An 11949-nucleotide genomic window follows, 5' to 3' on the forward strand; every position below is an offset into this window, starting at 1 on the left:
TTTAAAAATGACGTTGTGGACCGTATTAAATGATGTGACTGTTCACATTAGAATTGTGACATGCCACAATAAACTTAGTAGGGGCTACTTTAAAAATGGTGGCCAAAATTTAAAATTACACATATATCACGTGGTGGAGCATAATCAAATGAGGTGGCAGGCCACTGTAAAATGATATAGTAGACTACTTTAAATGATGTGAAAGACCACATTATAATTATGTGGCATGCCACATTAAAATTAGGGGACTTGCTACATTAAAAGTGGCGGTCCACAAAAAAAGACGTGGCTGGCCACAATAAAATTATAAAATATAATTATGTGGCACGCCCCATTAAAATTACATTTTACAGTATTTAAAAAAATGTTCCGTTGGGTAATGACCTCACACTTTGGACCCCTCTCCCCACCTGGGTCTCAAAACTCACTTCTTTTTACACTTTGACAACTTTTAACGACCTAAAAGTGCGCATTGCCGTGCCCTGCGCTCCTCCGACGCGGTTGGCGGGACTCTCTCTCCATCTCTCCCTCGCTCGCCCTCGCCGTCAGCAGGATGTGAATTTGAAGCTCCCAATTACGCACCTCGGGCCCCGGCGGGAATGTTCTAATATGTCACATCAGCGCCAGCGCCGCCTCGCTAATATTCCCTCATTTGCTGGCAGAGCGAGGGCAAGACAGGATCGGGGCGCTCCAGGCCATGGCGCGCACACACACACACGCACACGCGCACGCGCACACGCACACGCACACACACACACACACGTAGATGGATGAGGGGCCAAGTAAAAAGTGGCGAGTCAGCAGTGGGCCGGTGACAAGTGAAAAAGTCAAGAGCGGCGGCGTCTTTCCCAAAATGCTTTGCTTCTCCGCCAGCTGAGCGGCTGTCTAAAGTTATCATCCTTCCGAAAAAATAAATAAAAGGCGCCTCCTCTGGCCAAACACAACTACTGCACCCTGGCAGTGTTTTTAGGAAGCCAGACAGCCTGTGGCACGGTTTAGCTCGGTCGGTCGAGCGGCCGTGCAAGCAACTTTGAGGGTTCCAGGTTCGATACCCGCTCCTGCCAACCTAGTCACTGTCGTTGTGTCCTTGGGCAAGACACTTTATTCACCCACACTGGGTTAAAAATGTAACTTAGATATTGGGTTTCACTAAGTAAAGCGCTTTGAGTCGCTAGAGCAGGGGTCACCAACGTGGTGCCCGCGGGCACCAGGTCGCCCGTAAGGACCAGATGAGTCGCCCGCTGGCCTGTTGTAAAAATAGATCAAATAGCAGCACTTACCAGTGAGCTGCCTCTATTTTTTTAATTTTATTTATTTAGTAGCAAGCTGGTCTCTATTTGTTTGACATTTTAAATTCTAAGAGAAACAAAACTCAAATAGATTTTCAAAATCCAAGAAAATATTATGTTGTTTAAATAAATTCATTTGTTTTCTACTTTGCTTCTTATAACTTTCAGAAAGACAATTTTAGAGAAAAAATACAACCTTAAAAACGATTTTTGGATTTTTAAACACATATACCTTTTTACCTTTTAAATTCCTTCCTCTTCTTTCCTGCAATTTAAATCAATGTTCAAGTATTTTTTTAAATTTTTTTATTTAAAGAATAATAAATACATTTTAATTTAATTCTTCAATTTAGCTTCTGTTTTTTCGACAAGGAATACTTGTGAAATATTTCTTCAAACTTATTATGATTAAATTAAAAAAAAAAATATTCCGGCTAATCTAGAAAATCTGTAAAATCAAATTTAAATCTTATTTCAAAGGCTTTTGACTTTCTTTTTAAAAAAAATTCTGGAAAATCTAGAACAAATAATGATTTGTCTTTGTTAGAAATATAGCTTGGTCCAATTTGTTATATATTCTAACAAAGTGCAGATTGGATTTTAACCTATTAAAACATGTCGTCAAAATTCAAAAATTAATCTTAATCAGGAAAAATTACTAATGATGTTCCAAAAATTATTTTTTTAAATTTTTAAAAAAAGATTCGAATTAGCTAGTTTTTCTCTTCATTTTTTTGGGTTGAATTTAGAAGTTTAAATAGTCAAAATTGAAAATAAACTATGTTTCAAAAATACATTTACATTTTTTTCGTGTTTTCTTCTCTTTTAAACCGTTCAATTAAGTGTTTTTTTTTAAATCATTTATTCTCTACAAAAAACGTTCTGTAAAAGGAAAAAAAATGTACGACGGAATGACAGACAGAAATACCCATTTTTTTTATACATATATATATATATATATATATATATATATATATTTATTTATTAAAGGTAAATTGAGCAAATTGGCTATTTCTGGCAATTGATTTAAGTGGGTATCAAACAGGTAGCCATTCGCATTAATCAGTACCCAAGAAGTAGCTCTTGGTTTCAAAAAGGTTGGTGACAACTGCACTAAAGAAAAGCGCTATATAAATATAATTCACGTCACTTCACTGTAAGGCAGGGGTGTCAAACGTTAGGCCCACAAACACGTTTTACCCGGCCCGCGAGATGAGTTTGCTAAGTATAGAAAAGGAGCCGAATTTTTTAATAAAAAAAAAACGCTTTTCCAGATGTCTCCACTATATGTCACAATAATAATTCTTTGTAGGTGGTGCTACATATGTTAAAATAACAAAAAAACACATGAGCAGACGACATAAATAACATACTATAATTTGATTTTGATATCATTTTTTTATCCTGATAGATTGACTGATGAACATTATCACATCATTTATCCAGAAAGTATAAATAACGACGAATAAAGATAGAATACTATTAATTGGCAGGGTCCTTGAGGGTGCGTGGGAGTTTACATGTGCTATGCAGTAACATATTGTGTCATTTATCATTCTATTATTTTGTCAAGATTATTAAGGATGAGTGGTAAAAAATTAATTATTAATCTACTTTTTAATTTACCGATACTTTTTAGAGGCGGTATAGTACCGAATATGATTAATTAGTATTGCGGTACTATACTACGGTATACCGTGCAACATTAATATTCAGTAATATGCTGTACAGTGAAATCTATTTTTACACTATCATTATTATCATTATTATTAACATTATCATGCTACAAAAAACACCATACAGTTTACAGTAACATCTATTTTTACATGATCATTATTATTATTATCGTTATCATGCTATAAAAAAACACCATACACTTTATAGTAACATCTATTTTTACATTATCATTATTATCATTATCATGCTATAAAAAACACCATACAGTTTACAGTAAAATCTATTTTTACATTATCATTATTATTATTATCATTATCATGCTATAAAAAACCATACAGTATACAGGAAAATCTATTTTTACATTATCATTATTATTATCATCATCATTATCATGCTATAAAAACACCATACAGTTTACAGTAACATCTATTTTTACATTATCATTATTATTAACATTATCATGCTACAAAAAACACCATACAGTTTACAGTAAAATCTATTTTTACATTATCATTATTATTATCATCATTATCATGCTATAAAAACACCATACAGTTTACAGTAACATCTATTTTTACATTATCATTATTATCATTATCATGCTATAAAAAACACCATACAGTTTACAGTAAAATTTATTTTTACATTATCATTATTATCATGCTATAAAAAACACCATACAGTTTACAGTAAAATCTATTTTTACATTATCATTATTATCATTATCATGCTATAAAAAACCATACAGTATACAGTAAAATCTATTTTTACATTATTATTATTATCATCATTGTCATGCTGTAAAAACACCATACAGTTTAGAGTAAAATCTATTTTTACATGATCATTATTAAAAACCTCTTAAGGGACGGTGTGGCGCAGTGGAAGAGTGGCCGTGCGCAACCCGAGGGTCCCTGGTTCAAATCCCACCTAGTACCAACGTCGTCACGTCCGTTGTGTCCTGAGCAAGACACTTCACCCTTGCTCCTGATGGGTGCTGGTTGGCGCCTTGCATGGCAGCTCCCTCCATCAGTGTGTGAATGTGTGTGTGAATGGGTAAATGTGGAAGTAGTGTCAAAGCGCTTTGAGTACCTTGAAGGTAGAAAAGCGCTATACAAGTACAACCCATTTATTATTATTATCATTATCATGCTACAAAAAACACCATACAGTTTACAGTAAAATCTATTTTTACATTATCATTATTATTATTATCATTATCATGCGATAAAAAACACCATACACTTTACAGTAACATCTATTTTTACATTATCATTATTATCATTATCATGCTATTAAAAACACCATAGAGTTGACAGTAAAATTTATTTTTACATTATCATTATTATCATGCTATAAAAAAAACACCATAGTTTACAGTAACATTTATTTTTAAATTATCATTATTATTATCATGCTATAAAAAACACCATACAGTATACAGTAAAATCTATTTTTACATTATCATTATTATCATTATCATGCTATTCAAAACCCCATAGTTTACAGTAAAATCTATTTTTAAATTATCATTATTATTATCGTGCTATAAAAAACACCATATAGTTTACAGTAAAATCTATTTTTAAATTATCATTACCATTATTATCATTATTGTTATCATTATCAGGCTACAAAAAAACCCCATACAGATTACAGTAAAATCAATTTTTACATTATCATTATTATTATCAATATCATGCTATAAAAAACACCATAATTTACAGTAAAATCAATTTTTACATTATCATTATCACGCTATAAAAAACACCATACAGTTTACAGTAAAATCAATTTTTACATTATCATTATCACGCTATAAAAACACCATACAGTTTACAATAAAATCTATTTTTACATTATCATTACCATTATTATCATTATTATTATTATCATGCAATAAAAAACACCATACAGTTTACAGTAAAATTTATTTTTACATTATCATTACCATTATTATCATTATTATTATCATGTTATAAAAAAACACCATAGAGTTTACAGTAAAATCTATTTTTACATTATCATTATTATGCTATAAAAAACACCATACAGTTTACGTAAAATCTATTTTTACATTATCATTACCATTATTATCATTATTATTATTATCATGCAATAAAAAACACCATACAGTTTACAGTAAAATTTATTTTTACATTATCATTACCATTATTATCATTATTATTATCATGTTATAAAAAAACACCATACAGTTTACAGTAAAATCTATTTGTACATAATCATTGTAATCATTATTATTATCATTATTATGCTATCAAAAAACAACATACAGTTCATAGTAAAATCTATTTTTACATTATCATTATTATTATCATTATCAAGCTATATAAAAGACCATACAGTTTACAGAAAAAAATCTATTTTAACATGGAGGGATTTGGAGTGATGGCTATTATTAATCTGCGATGAGATGGTGACTTGTCCAGGGTGTACACCGCCTTCCGCCTGAATGCAGCGGAGATAGGCTCCAGCACCCTCCGCGACCCCAAAAGGGGACAAGCGGCAAAAAATGGATGGATGGATTTTTATTTTGACAAAAGAAAATGGTTACAAGTATGATACTAGTTGTTGCAATATTGATACTATTAAAGTTAAAAAGGTGTGCACTTTAATGCCGTGCATTTTAATGATGTCAAAAAAAAAAAAAAAAGGTATGTTATTGATGCATGTTATTTCCAGGCGTTCGCCAGATCTGGCACCAGGGCCTTGAGTTTGACACTTGTGGTCTAAAATAAAATGAAAAAAAGATATCTGCAGCTTTGAGGGACGCGACAAAGACGGGAGACAGCAAACACAAAGACAGGAAAAAGCCACACAAAGCTGGTTTGTTGCGACGGCGCGCTGGCATTCACCTGAGGTTAGCAGCAATGTTGGAGATGCAGTTAGCCATCTCCACACTCTGCTTGTCTGCACCCCACATGCTGTGGAGAAAAGTGGGGAAGGGGACATTAAAAAAAAACAAAAAACCTCACTGGACCGCCACCCAAGCAAGACGGCTTGATAACACCACTTGACTGGGAGGCAGGACACATGTTTGTCACTTGCATTCTAGACGTATATTCTGTTCAGTGTTTGGGAATGACTTTATAAAAGTAATTCATTCTTGTTCCTCGTTACTTTGCCCCAAAATTAATTGAAGTACTAACGGAATCAATCATTGACGTGTTGTTCATTATTCACTCGTAGTAGTAGTAGTAGTAGTCGTAGTAGTAGTAGTGTGTGTATTTACAATTTGATGAGCGTGTGTTGTTTGCTGTGTGATGTTGCCTCCTTTTATTTGATAGTATTTTAGAGCTTGATACCTTCGTTAGTAAAAAGTTACTTCCGGCATTGAACTAGCGTGCCAGGTTACAGCAAACTCCTCAGAGCCGGCGTGGTAACGTACATAAAATTAATTCATTAGATCACTTGTTACTAAAGATGTCCGATCATCACATTATTATGCCTATTTTTTTGGTGATTTAATCCCCAATTCCAACTAGAAATGTTCAATAATGGCTTTTTTGCCAATATTCCGATATTGTCCAACTCTTAATTACCGATTCCAATATCAACCGATACCGATATATACAGTTGTGGAATTAACACATTATTATGCCAAATATTTTGGTGATTTAAGCCCCAATTCCAACTAGAGATGTCCGATAATGGCTTTTTTGCCAATATTCTGATATTGTCCAACTCTTAATTACCGATTCCGATATCAACCGATACCGATATATACAGTCGTGGAATTAACACATTATTATGCCTAATATTTTGGTGATTTAAGCCCCAATTCCAACTAGAGATGTCCGATAATGGCTTTTTTGCCGATATTCTGATATTGTCCAACTCTTAATTACCGATTCCGATATCAACCGATACCGATATATACAGTCGTGGAATTAACACATTATTATGCCTAATGTTCTGGTGATTTAACCCCCAATTCCAACTAGAGATGTTCAATAATGGCTTTTTTGCCAATATTCCGATATTGTCCAACTCTTAATTACCGATTCCAATATCAACCGATACCGATATATACAGTTGTGGAATTAACACATTATTATGCCTAATATTTTGGTGATTTAAGCCCCAATTCCAACTAGAGATGTCCGATAATGGCTTTTTCGCCAATATTCTGATATTGTCCAACTCTTAATTACCGATTCCGATATCAACCGATACCGATACATACATTTGTGGAATTAAGACATTATTATGCCTAATGTTCTGGTGATTTAACCCCCAATTCCAACTAAAGATGTCCCATAATGGCCTTTTTACCGATATCCGATATTCTGATATTGTCCAACACAGTTGTGGAATTAACACATTATTATAGCAATTTTTTTTGGGGTGATTTACCCCAGTTTCAACTAGAGTTGTCCAAAAATGGCTTTTTTGCCGATATTCCGATATTGTCCAACTCTTAATTCCTGATTCCGATATCAACCGATACTGATATATACATTTGTAGAATTAACACATTATTATGCCTAATCTTTTGGTGATTTAACCCCCAATTCCAACTAAAGATGTTCACTAATGGCTTTTTTGCCGATATCCGATATTCTGATATTGTCCAACACAGTTGTGGAATTAACACATTATTATGCCTAATTTTTTGGTGATTTAACCCCCAATTCCAACTAGAGATGTCCGATAATGGCTTTTTTGCCGATATCCGATATTGTCCAACTCTTAATTACCGATTCCAATATCAACCAATACCGATATATACAGTTGTGGGATTAACACATTATTATGCCTAATTTTGGGGTGATTTAACCCTTAATTCCAACTAGAGATGTCCCATAATGGCTTTTTTACCGATATCCGATATTGTCCAACTCTTAATTAGCGTTACCGATATCAACCAATACCGACATATACAATCTTGAAATTAACACATTATTATGCGTAATTCTTTTGGTGATTTAACCCCCAATTCCAACTAAAGATGTCCCATAATGGCTTTTTTGCCAATATCCGATATTCTGATATTGTCCAACTCTTAATTACCGATTCCGATATCAACCGATACCGATATATACAGTGGTGGCATTAACACATGACTATGCCTCATTTTTTTGGGTGATTTAACCCCCAATTCCAACTAGAGATGTCAAATAATGGCTTTTTTGCCAATATTCCAATATTGTCCAACTCTTAATTACCGATTCCAATATCAACCGATACTGATGTATACAGTTGTGGAAATAACACATGATTCTGCCTAATATTTTGGTGATTTAAGCCCCAATTCCAACTACAGATGTCCGATAATGGCTTTTTTGCCGATATTCTGATATGGTCAAACTCTTAATTACCGATTCCGATATCAACCGATACCGATATATACAGTCGAGGAATTAACATATTATTATGCTTAATTTTTAGGTGATTTAACCCCCAATTCCAACTACAGATGTCCGATAATGGCGTTTTTGCTGATATACGATATTCTGATATTGTCCAACTCTTAATTACCGATTCCGATATCAACCGATACCGATATATGCAGTCGTGGAATTAACACATTATTATGCCTAATTTTTTGGTGATTTAACCCCCAATTCAAACTAGAGATGTCCGATAATGGCTTATTCGCCGATATCCGATATTCTGATATTGTCCAACTCTTAATTACCGATTCCGATACCAACCGATACCAATATATACAGTCGTGGAATTAACATATTATTATGCGTAATGTTCTGGTGATATAACCCCCAATTCCAACTAAAGATGTCCCATAATGGCTTTTTTACCGAAATCCGATATTCTGATATTGTCCAACACAGTTGTGGAATTAACACATTATTATGCCAAATTTTTTGGGGTGATTTACCCCAATTTCAACTAGAGTTGTCCAAAAGTGGCTTTTTTGCCGATATTCCGATATTGTCCAACTCTTAATTACCGATTCCAATATCAACCGATACCGATATATACAGTTGTGGAATTAAGACATTATTATGCCTAATTTTTGGGTGATTTAACACTTAATTCCAACTAGAGATGTCCCATAGATGCTTTTTTGCCGATATCCGATATTGTCCAACTCTTAATTAGCGTTTCCGATATCAACCGATACCGACATATACAATCTTGAAATTAACACATTATTATGCGTAATTTCTTTGGTGATTTAACCCCCAATTCCAACTGAAGCTATCCCATAATGGCTTTTTTGCCGATATCCGATATTCCGATATTGTCCAACTCTTAATTACCAATTCCAATATGAACCGATACCGATATATACAGTTGTGGAATTAACACTTTATTATGCCTAATATTTTGGTGATTTAAGCCCCAATTCCAACTACAGATGTCCGATAATGGCTTTTTTGCCGATATTCTGATATTGTCCAACTCTTAATTACCGATTCTGATATCAACCGATACCAATATATACAGTCGAATAATTAACACATTACTATGCATACATTTTTTGGTGATTTAACCCCCAATTCCAATTAGAGATGTCCGAAAATGGCTTTTTTGCCGATATCCGATATTCTGATATTGACCAACTCTTAATTACCGATTCCGATATCAACCGATACCGATATATGCAGTCTTGGAATTAACACATTATTATGCCTAATTTTTGGGTAATTTAGCCCCCAATTCCAACTAGAGATGTCCGATAATGGCTTTTTTGCCGATATCCGATATTCTGATATTGACCAACTCTTAATTACCGATTCCGATATCAACCGATACCGATATATGCAGTCTTGGAATTAACAGATTATTATGCCTAATGTTTTGGTGATTTAACCCCCAATTCCAACTAAAGATGTTCCATAATGGCTTTTTTGCCGATATCCGATATTCTGATATTGTCCAACACAGTTGTGGAATTAACACAATATTATAGCAAATTTTTTGGGTGATTTACCCCAATTTCAACTAGAGTTGTCCAAAAATGGCTTTTTTTGCCGAAATTCCGATATTGTCCAACTCATAATTACCGATTCCAATATCAACCGATACCGATATATACAGTTGTGGAATTAAGACATTATTATGCGTAATTTTTTTGGTGATTTAACCCCAATTCCAACAGAAGCTATCCCATAATGGCTTTTTTTGCCGATATCCGATATTCCGATATTGTCCAACTCTTAATTACCAATTCCAATATGAACCGATACCGATATATACAGTTGTGGAATTAACACATTATTATGCCTAATATTTTGGTGATTTAAGCCCCAATTCAACTACAGATGTCCGATAATGGCTTTTTTGCCGATATTCTGATATTGTCCAACTCTTAATTACCGATTCTGATATCAACCGATACCGATATATACAGTCGAATAATTAACACATTACTATGCTAATTTTTTGGTGATTTAACCCCCAATTCCAACTAGAGATGTCCGATAATGGCTTTTTTGCCGATATTCTGATATTGTCCAACTCTTAATTACTGATTCTGATATCAACCGATACCGATATATACAGTCGAATAATTAACACATTACTATGCCTAATTTTTTGGTAATTTAGCCCCCAATTCCAACTAGAGATGTCCGATAATGGCTTTTTTGCCGATATCCGATATTATGATATTGACCAACTCCTAATTACCGATTCCGATATCAACTGATACCGATATATGCAATCTTGGAATTAACACATTATTATGCCTATTTTTTGGGTAATTTAACCCCCAATTCCAACTATAGATGTCCGATAATGGCTTTTTTGCCGATATACGATATTCTGATATTGACCAACTCTTAATTACCGATTCTGATATCAACCGATACCGATATATGCAGTCTTGGAATTAACACATTATTATGCCTAATTTTTTCGTAATTTAACCCCCAATTCCAACTAGAGATGTCCGATAATGACTTTTTTGCCGATATTCTGATATTGTCCAACTTTTAATTCCTGATTCCGATATCAACCGATACTGATATATACATTTGTAGAATTAACACATTATTATGCCTAATCTTTTGGTGATTCAACCCCCGATTCCAACTAGAAATGTCCGATAATGGCTTTTTTGCCGATATTCTGATATTGTCCAACTCTTAATTACCGATTCTGATATCAACCGATACCGATATATACAGTCGAATAATTAACACATTACTATGCCTAATTTTTTGGTAATTTAGCCCCCAATTCCAACTAGAGATGCCCGATAATGGCTTTTTTGCCGATATCCGATATTCTGATATTGACCAACTCTTAATTACCGATTCCGATATCAACTGATACTGATATATGCAATCTTGGAATTAACACATTATTATGCCCATTTTTTGGGTAATTTAACCCCCAATTCCAACTATAGATGTCCGATAATGGCTTTTTTGCCGATATACGATATTCTGATATTGACCAACTCTTAATTACCGATTCTGATATCAACCGATACCGATATATGCAGTCTTGGAATTAACACATTATTATGCCTAATTTTTTGGTAATTTAACCCACAATTCCAACTAGAGATGTCCGATAATGACTTTTTTGCCGATATTCTGATATTGTCCAACTCTTAATTCCTGATTCCGATATCAACCGATACTGATATATACATTTGTAGAATTAACACATTATTATGCCTAATCTTTTGGTGATTTAACCCCCAATTCCAACTAAAGATGTTCCATAATGGCTTTTTTGCCGATATCCGATATTCTGATATTGTCCAACACAGTTGTGGAATTAACACATTATTATGCCTAATTTTTTGGTAATTTAACCCCCAATTCCAACTAGAGATGTCCGATAATGACTTTTTTGCCGATATTCTGATATTGTCCAACTCTTAATTCCTGATTCCGATATCAACCGATACTGATATATACATTTGTAGAATTAACACATTATTATGGCTAATCTTTTGGTGATTTAATCCCCAATTCCAACTAAAGATGTTCCATAATGGCTTTTTTGCCGATATCCGATATTCTGATATTGTCCAACA

At 33.7% G+C, this 11949-nt stretch overlaps 1 protein-coding gene across 4 annotated transcripts in view; it reads right to left on the reverse strand.

Moving 5' to 3' along the window:
• The window catches only part of LOC133561824 (myocyte-specific enhancer factor 2D homolog), a 57208-nt gene that overhangs the window by 5544 nt on the left and 39715 nt on the right, over positions 1-11949 (reverse strand). For 3 of the 4 annotated variants that reach the window (XM_061915407.1, XM_061915405.1, XM_061915404.1), the window contains one exon: positions 5843-5911. The exons of the other annotated variant lie outside the window; for it this stretch is intronic. In XM_061915407.1, coding sequence (XP_061771391.1) covers positions 5843-5911 — 69 coding nt within the window. The remainder of the gene's footprint in view (positions 1-5842; positions 5912-11949) is intronic. 4 annotated transcript variants of the gene reach the window in all.

The sequence above is a fragment of the Nerophis ophidion genome, linkage group LG11 (genome assembly GCF_033978795.1).
Source record: "Nerophis ophidion isolate RoL-2023_Sa linkage group LG11, RoL_Noph_v1.0, whole genome shotgun sequence".
NCBI classification, from domain to species: Eukaryota; Metazoa; Chordata; class Actinopteri; order Syngnathiformes; family Syngnathidae; genus Nerophis; species Nerophis ophidion.